Consider the following 11277-nt stretch of genomic DNA (forward strand, 5'->3'; position numbering starts at 1 on the left):
AGAGCATCAATCCTTCTTCGTACAATCCCAACCGTGTCCGTTTCCTAGATACTTCTGATTCTACTGTATTCTTCGACACATCCATGAAGGAAGAGATTCGTGGAATCCCGGACCATATACGCCCGCAGGTGATCCCCAATATATTTTATAATAAATTCCGAGAAATCGACTGCGACAAAATGTTTTACACTGACGGATCAAATCTCGATGGGTCCACTGGCTTCGGTATCTTCAACAATACTATCGCTTCATTCAAGCTCAATGATCCCGCTTCAGTTTACGTCGCAGAGTTAGCTGCAATTCAGTACACCCTTGGGATCATCGACACTCTGCCCACAGATCACTACTTCATCATTTCGGACAGCCTCAGCTCTATCGAGGCTCTTCGTGCGGTGAAGCCTAAAAAGCAATTACCGTATTTTCTGGGGAAGATACAGGAGTCCTTGTGTACGTTATCTGAAAAATCTTATCAGATTACCTTTGTTTGGGTCCCCTCTCATTGCTCTATCCCGGGCAATGAAAAGGCCGACTGATTAGCAAAGGTGGGCGCATTAAATGGTGACATATACGAAAGACCAATCTGCTTCAACGAATTTTTTAGTATTTGTCATCAGAGGACGCTCAACAGTTGGCAAACCTCGTGGAGCAACGGGGAACTTGGACGATGGCTACATTCGATTATCCCAAAGGTATCAACGAAGCCTTGGTTCGGGAGGATGGATGTGGGTCGGGATTTTATTCGTGTAATGTCCCGACTTATGTCCAATCACTACACCATGGATGCGCATTTGCGGCGTATTGGGCTTGCGGAGAGTAGTCTGTGCGCTTGTGACGAGGGCTATCACGACATCGAACACGTTATCTGGGTGTGCGCCGGGTATTGTGACGCCAGGTCTCAGTTAAAGGAATCCCTTCGGGCCCGAGGTAGACCACCCAATGTACCAGTCCGAGATATGCTGGCAACTCGTGATTTCCCCTATATGTCCCTTATTTATACCTTCATAAAAACGATAAATATCCCAATTTAGCCCCTCTCTTTTATTTCTCGTTTTTAGAGTTTCCTCCTGCCTTGTGGAACCGATCAGCTCCAGAGTGCCACTATGTAACCGCCGTCGCCCTTACCACTACGCCTGCATAGAAGGAAATTGAAGCGAGAGCGACTCGAGGTCCGATGACTTTTGAAGGATTCCCCGCGGGTCCGAAGAATACCATCCGCCAATCCGGTACTCGACGACTTACTATACTGAGGCGCAAATTTGATTCGCTGATCCCCCTCCCCCCCGCCGTTCGAGCGAAAGTTGCAAGTTTTGCTCTTCTTTCCCTGTCTCTCCCCTGTCCTTGATACAACTGCTGCTACACTGATGCGGAAATAAGCCACCCTTTGAATATCTTGACCAAGCATAAGTTTTAGTTAAAAAATTCAAATTAGTGTTCTGTATTCCTAGTTTTAAGATAGCTATAATTTTTACTCTTTATTGAAACTCTTGTCCTCCATCTTGTAAATAGAATTGAATCCCTAGTTTTAAGATTTCTGTGAAATTTCTCATAAATATTTGTTCCCCCTTTTGTGTACTAAACTATATTGTTAGTTTTAAGATAACCGTAAAATATTTCGTAAAATACTATTACTCCCCCTCTTGTATATCAAAGTGAATCCCTTGTTTTAAATTTTTTCATAAAAAAATCTTTTGGCCCTCTTTTGTATATTGAATCTTATTTCTAGTCTTAAGATAGCTGTAAACTTTCTTTTCCTTTGTAAAAAAAAATATTTCAACATTGTAACCTCCTAGTTTTAAGATATCCAAAATGTAAAAACAAAAGCATTTGGCACCGCCAAGCTAACGCATTTGTGCCTATCAAATAAACGAAATGAATAAAAAAAAAGGGATAAATATATGAACTCTAGAAAAAAATTCACTATTACCACATTATTTTGTCTTTGTAATCAACTTACATATTAATTTTTGAGAAATAGTTCATTTATAATGGAGGTAAATTAAAAATTTTGTCTCATTTTTAATTAGTGAAAATTGGTAAGCGAGGAATAAAAATACAAAATGTTTAATATCTCCGCCGCTCGTGAATGGATTTTGACAATCTATAGCTTGTCAAAAAGGTATTTTTACAAGCTTTGCGCAGCTTTCTATTTGTGGGACAGCGTTGCTTTGTTCGAAAGTTATTTGCTAAAAACCTGCTGGGTTTGGACAAAATCACCTATATCTCAGAAAGTAAACAACATATCGAAAAACAAAAATAATAGTGTCAAAATGGTAACGATAGGCCTTTCATTTGAATCTTGTTTCGTTAAGATCGGTTCAGCCATTGCTGAGATAATTACATGACATTTTGTACATACATACATACACACACATACACACACATACAGACATTGTCTCAATTTGTCGAGCTTAGTCGATTTTCCAAAGTTTGAGCGAATCCTATACATTTCTTTTGTAAGAAATGTAAAACTTATGATATTTCACAAAATCATCTACATTGTTTGTACCATGGAATGTTTGTTCTTCTAATTGAGAAAATCATATATTTGTTTTCCAACATGCTGCAATTTGGAATTTGGGCAAGCCATCCTAATTAAATCATACCAATATTGAAACTCTTATTGTGTTTTCAAATAAATGGTTATTGAAATAACATTTGTCGGAATAATTCGTTCTGTTCAAAGTCCTTTTCCCCTCTACAACTTCGGGCCCGGGGGGGACACCTCCCCCCTCTCCTCTCGGCGACCCAGCTAACACAACAATCCTAACAAATTCGATATAAAAGCTAATTGTTGCACATAAAATTCGAGACATCGTATAATATCTCACTTTGAACAGATGGATTATCGATGGTAGCTCTTTTACTTTTAAATTGACATTATATGAAGGTACATACAATACATAACCTTCAATAGCACAAAATTCAATATTAAACACCAGATCGTATCAATCACTCGGTGTGATCGGTTGTATTTTGCTTATCGCTGTGGTTCTGCGATTCCCCGAAAAAAGCAAGGTCACGCTATCGGGTTCTTTTTTTTTCGTTCGAGCTCAGCCACCCGGACTTTATCAGCTCGGCCCCAGCCATCCGGCATATATCGTCTATCTAATCCAAGTGATAGTTTTACGCGAGTGTAGTATCCCGTCACACAGTTAGTAGTGCGAAAAACAAGTGATCCGGATCTCACTTCCTGGCGGGCCCCCGCCAACCGGAGGGACGGCCAAGCCGCCAAAGGGCTGCCTCCCACCGAAATATACCAAAAACCAAAGCGTACTACGACATTTCTGTGAAAAAAATGTGTAGTGATAACAGTGGCAAGTATCAGGAGCGCAGACTTTAAAGTAAGTAAGCTACTCGCGCCTCCACCAAAAATAAAACATTAAATCTGTGAACAGATCGCGCCTCCATCACCAAGAAAATTTAAACCTGATAAAAAACTTGCGCCCCCATCAAAAGTGCGAACCGTGAGCGACTTGTGATCCATACGAGAGTGTAGTGACGAACCTCAAACGAGTTTGGTTAAGTCCTCGGACAGTTCAATCCCGGCCTTCCCTGATTCTTCCGTGTAAACCTGCACTGCACCCCTTCACCGGGGAAGCAAACCAGACTAGAGTGGGCGATGGAAGGCGATCCGCCTCCCCCAGGGGAGGGTCCACCGCTTAGTCACTCCATACCAGCCTTTATGAACTCTGGTGATTTGATCGACCAGCAGACTCTACTGTTGCGTGCGGCGAAGGACAGTGTAGGTAACAGTGTAAGTTTACCAAACCCATTGCTGTTACATCTACTACTGAAAGAAGCAATTGGGTCTGATCCTAATAAGTGCATCCATGCTACCAAGGAGGCAAGAGGAACGCAGTACATTCTGCGCACTACATCCAAAAGGATACTCCAAAAATTGCTCAGCATTAAACAGTTCTCCAACGGTCAACAGGTTGAGGTGATCCTCCATCCTCACCTGAATAAAACCCAGGGAATAATTTATGACCTTGACACAATCAATATTCCCACTGAAGAAATTCTCTCTGCGCTCAGACCCCAAAATGTGGTGGAAATTAGAAGAATAACCAAGGTGACCAAAGGAATGCCGACTAACACACCACTGTTAGTACTCTCATTTGCTGGGTCTCACCTGCCGGAAACGATCTTCCTAGGCTTGGTTAGAGTAAGAGTGAGGAAATATTACCCTTCTCCCATGCAGTGCTTCCGCTGCGGGCGCTTTGCACACGGAAGTAAAACATGTGTGTATAAGGAGATATGTCTAAACTGCGGCACAGAACACGAAACCAGTAACGAAAACCCATGCACCAAACCTAGCAATTGCACTAACTGCAAAGACAGCCACTCCGCCAGAGACAAATCCTGCCCTGTTTATCAAAAAGAGTATCAGGTGGTTAAAATCAAAACTGACAATGGACTCTCATTCCCGGAAGCCCGAGCCCTTGTCAATCAGGAGTCAAGAAAACAATCGTACGCAGCTACACTAAAAGATAGACTATCCCCTGGAAATGACGAAAAAGATCGCACCATACAGATACTTAGGGAGGAAATTGCACAATTAAGAGGAATGACACCCAAAAAAACGGAGACTGATAGCAAAGATCTGATAATCGCTAAATTAAAGGAGCAGCTATTGGACGAGAAAATACAAAATAAAGATTTGCGCAATGAAATGGCGGCCCTCCGCCATGCTTTTACGGCACTGAGAAGGCAGGTGCTACCAAGGACCCCCTCAACCGGCCCCGGCACCAGCACATCCCAAACGACGACGACAAAACCGGCAACAGGATTCTTAGCTCCACAAGCTACGGTTGTGAAACAAAACACGCCAACAAGCTTAACACAATCAGAAGGCGAATCAAATCGACCAAGCCGAAGCAAATCGAAAAAGGAACGAGATCAACAACATCAAGAAAAATCGAGGAGCCCCCTTCTGAAACAGAGCCAACAAAAACCATCCGAATTCGCATCAGCAAAAGAAATCCCGACAAAACAACTCTCCAATCCCCAACCGCACAACATTAAGAGGCCAATAAACCAAAGTGGTGACCCAGCCACCTACATTTCGGACTAAGTAGCCAAACTAAACAGCAACTACCTAATAACACATGCAACAACAAAAACGCCAGCAACACCACAAAAGCCTACCCACACCGACCCCGTCCGGGGAAGTACCGGCCCTCACCGACGAGCCCCCGGCGGCTGTCGGTGTGGGACCATCGGTACCTTTCCGGGTAAGTACCGAAACACAACGAAATTCGACCACAGAAACTGCCCCATCTTTCCCCCCCACAGCATCAAGCGACACACACCAAGCGGAAGAACCGGTTGCCTCCGTTCCCCCGGGCTACCGCGGGCAATTGCGTAGGCGGACCGCCCGCCATACACGAACTATACTTCAGGAACCAACCCAACCGATAAAGGGAACGTCGGTCCCCTCGGTCGACGACCCAACCCATACGCTAACTGCAACACCCACCAACCAATTTTCTGGCGAACCGGAAGCTCCCGGCCGGCATCCGCTAGGAAGCCCCAGAGGAAGACTGCCTGGCCGCCCTGACCACAGGAACGACAAAGAGAGAAGCAAAGCACACATCACAGATGAGACGTGCACAAGACCCGTCGCTACGGGCTCTTTCACCCGCTCCGGCAGACAGTACAATCCCCCACCAACTAGGCTAACTCCAATACAGAGCAGAGCAGATTACACAGTACCAAGCGGAAACGCCACGAACTATAACCTCTTCAGCAACACGCCGGCAATAACATACCCATCCCTAAGCCTAGCAGCGGGCCCCTCATGGCGTACAGATAGCTACAGAATTCGCCAAATAAACACTGAAGTCCCAAGTACCGCGGACCCTTCGCCAAACCGCTTGATGTCCCGGGAAGGACTATCCTTTAGCCCGACACCACCTCACCGAAGACTGGAGAATAAAAGACACAGGACAACCAACAAGAACAAACACCTTACCAGATCTGTTAGGGAAAAAGCCTTCTCCCCTGTACTGGCCCCGACCGCGGATGTCCCGTACCCATTCGATGAGCCTCCGGCGGCTGCCAGTGCAGGGGGCCCGGCTCCCACCCGGGTAAGTCCCTACACAATAATCCCTAACCAAGACCAGATAAGTGCTCCAGCCTACTTTCCAGCCTATGATACTGAACAAAGCAATACAGTGGACGCCTCGACAACCTTCCAGAGGGCTCTGGGAGAGAAAAAAGGCCGCCGTGCCTCATCCACTAAACCTGAACCTAGGAGCAACCTAAACAACGAGATAAGAAAAGCTAACGACTCAGATGAGCCGTCCTCAAGCTCCGTTACAACAGGCTCCTTCACCCGCTCCGGCAGATTATACAATCCTTCATCATGCAGAACAACCTCGGCAACAACTCTTCCATTACAAAGTCCAATGGCGGGGTCATGGCTCACCGATAGCTATGGAGCTTGCCAAATAAACCCCGAAATCTCAAGCCCCGCGGTTCTCGCCCAAAACCCCTTGATGTCCCCGGGAGAGCGATCCGTTAGTTCGACGCAACCTCACAACAGGCCGACGGACCAAAGACACAGCATAACCAGTAATAATAAATACGTTACCAGATCTGCTAGGGAAAAAGCCCTCTCCCCTGCACCGGCCCCGTCCGTGGATGTCCCGTACCCAGTCGATGAGCCTCCGGCGGCTGCTGGTGCAGGGGGCCCGGCTCCAATCCGGGTAAGTCACCCCACAATAAACCCTAACCAGGATCAGTTGAGCTCCCCGACCTACTTTTCAGCCAATGAAACTGAGCAAAGCAATTCTCTAAGACCCCCGGGAAGGCGGTCCGTTAATTCGACGCAGCCCCATAGAAGCCCAGAGGACAAAAGATACAGCAGAGCCAGCCCAGTGGTGTCCGAAATTCACATACCGCCAAGCCCAACAAATACCGCTAATCGTCGGAGATATTCTGGCCTCAGCACATCCCCACCAGACGAAAAGGATTCTACCCTAGCAATCCAATGGAATACCAATGGACTTCGAGCCAATCTAGGTGAGCTACAGATTATTATTGCTCGAAATTCCCCTATTTGTCTTGCGATCCAAGAAACCCACACCAACAGCGATATAGATCTAGCAACATGGTTCGGCAACCGTTATCAGTGGGAAACAGCTAGAGGATCTAATCTCTACCAAACAATCGGCCTCGGCATCAGGACAGATATACCTTCGGAACCAATCCCTTTGACAACCGAGTTGATTGCCACGGCGAGTCGGATCACCTATCCTCTCAACTGTACTGTAGCTAATGTATACCTGCCACACACAATTAGCGATTTCGGAAACAAATTTAGAAACCTTGTCAGACAACTACCCATCCCCTTCATCATTATGGGTGACTTTAACGCGCACCACACCTCCTGGGGCTCAGAAAAATGCTGCCACCGGGGCAACGTAATCCTCGAGGTGGCCGAAGACACCAACACCATCATACTAAATGACGGCAGTACCACATTTCTCCGTGGCCGCACGTCGTCGGCCATAGATCTGACCATTTGTTCCAGCAATCTCGCTGGATCACTCGGCTGGAGGGTATCACCGGATATGGGTAATAGTGATCACTTTCCAATCGTTATATCGCACAAATATTTATCACCAGCAACCACACGCCGAAGACAATGGATTTTCGATCGCGCTGACTGGCCGGTCTTCGAAGAAGAAATCTCGGAAAGCCTGGACCACGACCGTAATTACGCTACTGATGAACTCACCAACATCATATTGAGAGCAGCGGGTAAGAGTATTCCCCGGACCAGCGGCACCCCCCCACCCAAAGCAGTACACTGGTGGAACCCTGAAGTGGCTGCAATCCTTAAAGACCGCCGAACTGCACTGCGCGCACTCAAGAGAACACCCCGAGACCTCCCCATTTGGGAGAAACGGTCGTCCGAATACCGGCGCCTCAGAAACAAGGGAAAAAAGGCCGTTGAAGAAGCCAAAGCCGCTAGTTGGACCAAATTTATCGATGGTATCAGTCCCAATTCTCCAACTCCTGAGTTGTGGAGAAGAGTTAACGCCCTAAGCGGAAAACGTCGGCAAATAGGCTTTACACTCACAACCGATGGAGGCACTACAATGGATCCACAAGCAATATCCAATCAGATTGGCACTTACTTCCAGCTCCTGTCAGCCGACGAATCGCTCCCACCTGCCTTCCTTCGACGCAAGGCTGCATTAGAAGCATCCCCTACGAGTTTCTCACCGGACTCCAGTCAAGAATACAATAGAGCCTTCTCTAATATCGAACTCGCTACAGCTCTTGGTTGTGGTCGAGGCAAGTCAACAGGTCTTGACGATATAGGTTACCCCATGTTGAGGCACCTCCCACCAATTGGGAAGAGTGCACTACTTCGCAGCTTTAACACAATCTGGGAAGGTGGGTCCTTCCCAGATAACTGGCGTGAGGCTCTTATTGTGCCAATCCCAAAAAAGAAAAGACCCAGAATCGCAAGTGACTTTCGCCCAATAAGCCTTCTCCCGTGCACATCTAAGGTGATGGAAAGGATGGTAAACCGAAGACTTACCACGCTCCTGGAGGATCGTAACCTGCTTGATCTCAGACAGTTCGCTTTTCGCAAAGGACTCGGTGCCGGAGTACACTTGGGATCATTCGGCGAAGTGGCAACTCAGGCCATGAACGAAGGTCACCATATCGATATCGCCATTCTGGACTTAGCCAAGGCCTACAACACTACGTGGCGTGAAGGAATCCTCCGACAACTTAGGCAATGGGGGATTGAAGGAAATTTAGGCCTCTTCGTGCAGCATTTTTTGAGTAACAGGCGTTTTCAGGTTGGTATAGGTGGAAGCCGATCTAACTTTTTCCAAGAAGCAAATGGGGTTCCCCAAGGCTCCGTCCTGGCGGTGACGCTCTTTCTTATCGGGATGAACTCACTGTTCGCCACCTTACCAAAGGGTGTTTTTATATTTGTATATGCGGATGACATTATCTTGGTAGTCACCGGAAAACATAAGACGCGCGTACGAATCAAACTCCAAGCTGCTGTAAGAGCCGTCGTCATTTGGGCGGAATCAGTCGGCTTCAACATTGCGGCCGAGAAATGTGCAGTTACACACTGTTGCAATACCATGCACAGAGCAACGGATCGGCCGGTGAAACTACTCGGTACCATTATACCGTTCAAAAAAGAACCAAAGATTCTGGGTATTACGATTGATCGTAAATTGACCTTCCTACCGCATTTTAGAAATGTAAAACAAGACTGCAAGAGCAGAAAGCGATTAATTCAAGTAATTAGCACACGACATACCAAATGTAATCGCACAACCTTGCTTGACATTAGTCGGGTCTTGATCCAAAGCAAAATATATTATGGACTCGAACTAACATGCTGCAACTGGGAAGATATGGTCAAGACGCTTAGCCCACTATACCATGGAGCGATTCGTTTTGCATCCAACCTCCTACCCAGCACGCCTGCTGAAGCTGCATGTATGGAGGCTGGTATACTCCCATTCAAATGGGCCACAGCAGTTGCAACTCTGAGGCAGGCCCTTAGATTCCTCGAGAAAACAACTGGCACTGACTGCGCTTTGTTACGGACCGCTGAAGAAATCCACTCCAGCTTCACAAACTCCCCCCTGCCGCAAATCGCCCGACTATACAACACCGGAAACCGTGCCTGGTCAGAACACGGACCGAACACTGATACCAATCTGACCCGCCGTCTGAAGGCAGGTGTTTCCCCCAACATTGCCCGAGCCAGTTTTCTACAACATGTCAATAGAAGGTACTCAAACCACCTGAAGATATTTACCGACGGATCAAAGTTAAATGGAAGGGTAGGGGTGGGTGTGAGTGGAGTGGGAGCTGGTCTTTCAACTCGCCTTCCCTCGCCGTGCTCTGTCTTCTCTGCTGAAGCTGCTGCCATCGCTCTCGCTATCACAAAGAAACCCGAAGATGTTCCAGTTGTTATTTTTTCCGACTCCTTGTCTGTTATAACCGCACTATCCTCCGGAAACTCCAGGCACCCATTTGTGCAGGCTATCGAACAATCTTGCGACTCGCTCACCTCCATCTGCTGGGTACCTGGACACAGTGGCATCCACGGTAATGAGGATGCAGACCGCCTGGCATGCCTCGGACGTCAATCCAGCACCTTACTCACCAAGAAGGTTCCAGCGGCAGACATCTTGAATGAGTTCAAAGGGAAAGCGGAAGCAAATTTTACAAGCCATTGGAGAAGCAGCCAGGGACATCTACAAAAAGTCAAGTGTACACTCGAAGGATGGACCGACCGTGACAGCAGACTCGAACAGAGGGCTCTGTCCCGGCTCCGCGTGGGACACACAAAAATCACTCACGCTCACACCATATCACGTGTCGACCCTCCGATCTGTGAATCCTGCCAAACTAGACTGACGGTCGAACACTTGCTGATTAACTGCCAGGAGCTAATCGATCTCCGTCAGCAGTACAACCTGCCCTTGTCCATTCGGGATGTTTTGGATAACGACCCAGTTCGAGAGGAGACCCTACTAGCCTTCTTAAAAGATGCTAGGATCTTTGATGCAATTTAAACAGGAATCAACATCTTCCGCGGGCCCTCCGCCACACTCTGGAGAGTGCTGGGGAGGTCTCTCCGCGGCCCTAACATACCCAGATGAATCAGCTAAACAATGCTCCATTCGACTGCAAACCCGCAAACCACGACAACGCAAAGGAGGAGAAATCCGTAATAGCCAATCTACGAGCCCACATAGCAACGAGGCATCTTCCGGACTACAATAAAACAATAATCTAAGAATTTTTTTTTGTAAAATCCGATGTAAATTATTTATTTATTTATTTTTTCTTATCAAGGCGAATGACCTATGAGGTTAAAGCCTTCAATTAAATAAACAAACAAACAATATTAAACACCCTTTCGCTGTTCCATCAGTGGGTGTTTACTTTCTCACCATCAAATAACAATTCGCTGCACGTGTTACCACCCAAGCTGTCATCTCACACACGTACATTAAATTACATATTGATAATTGAAAACAGCCTACTAGACGAGAGGATAGATGGGGAAAAAGTACACACAAACTGCATTTGATTAACCCGGAGGGCGAACTATCGGCGCGTACTTGCACATCAAATTGTTTTATATTTTTATTATTTTCAGTAGCTACCGCCGCGTCGATGTTTACTCTCGGGCGTGACAGTATCACCTATAACACTGTGGACGGTAATGTCGGTTGTGGATGCATGCATGCATGTAGGTATGAGCTTAACGTA

At 46.8% G+C, this 11277-nt stretch overlaps 1 protein-coding gene across 1 annotated transcript; it reads left to right on the forward strand.

The window, feature by feature from the left end:
* Window positions 1–2955: 2955 nt before the first annotated feature.
* Window positions 2956–10897, forward strand: LOC131679050 (uncharacterized). The gene is made up of 2 exons (XM_058959589.1): window positions 2956–3341; window positions 3396–10897. Exon 2 carries the CDS (start codon window positions 5109–5111, stop codon window positions 10572–10574), a length of 5466 nt encoding a protein of 1821 aa, XP_058815572.1. The 5' UTR covers window positions 2956–3341; window positions 3396–5108; the 3' UTR covers window positions 10575–10897.
* The last annotated feature ends 380 nt before the right edge of the window (window positions 10898–11277 follow it).

The sequence above is a fragment of the Topomyia yanbarensis genome, chromosome 2 (genome assembly GCF_030247195.1).
Source record: "Topomyia yanbarensis strain Yona2022 chromosome 2, ASM3024719v1, whole genome shotgun sequence".
NCBI classification, from domain to species: domain Eukaryota; kingdom Metazoa; phylum Arthropoda; class Insecta; order Diptera; family Culicidae; genus Topomyia; species Topomyia yanbarensis.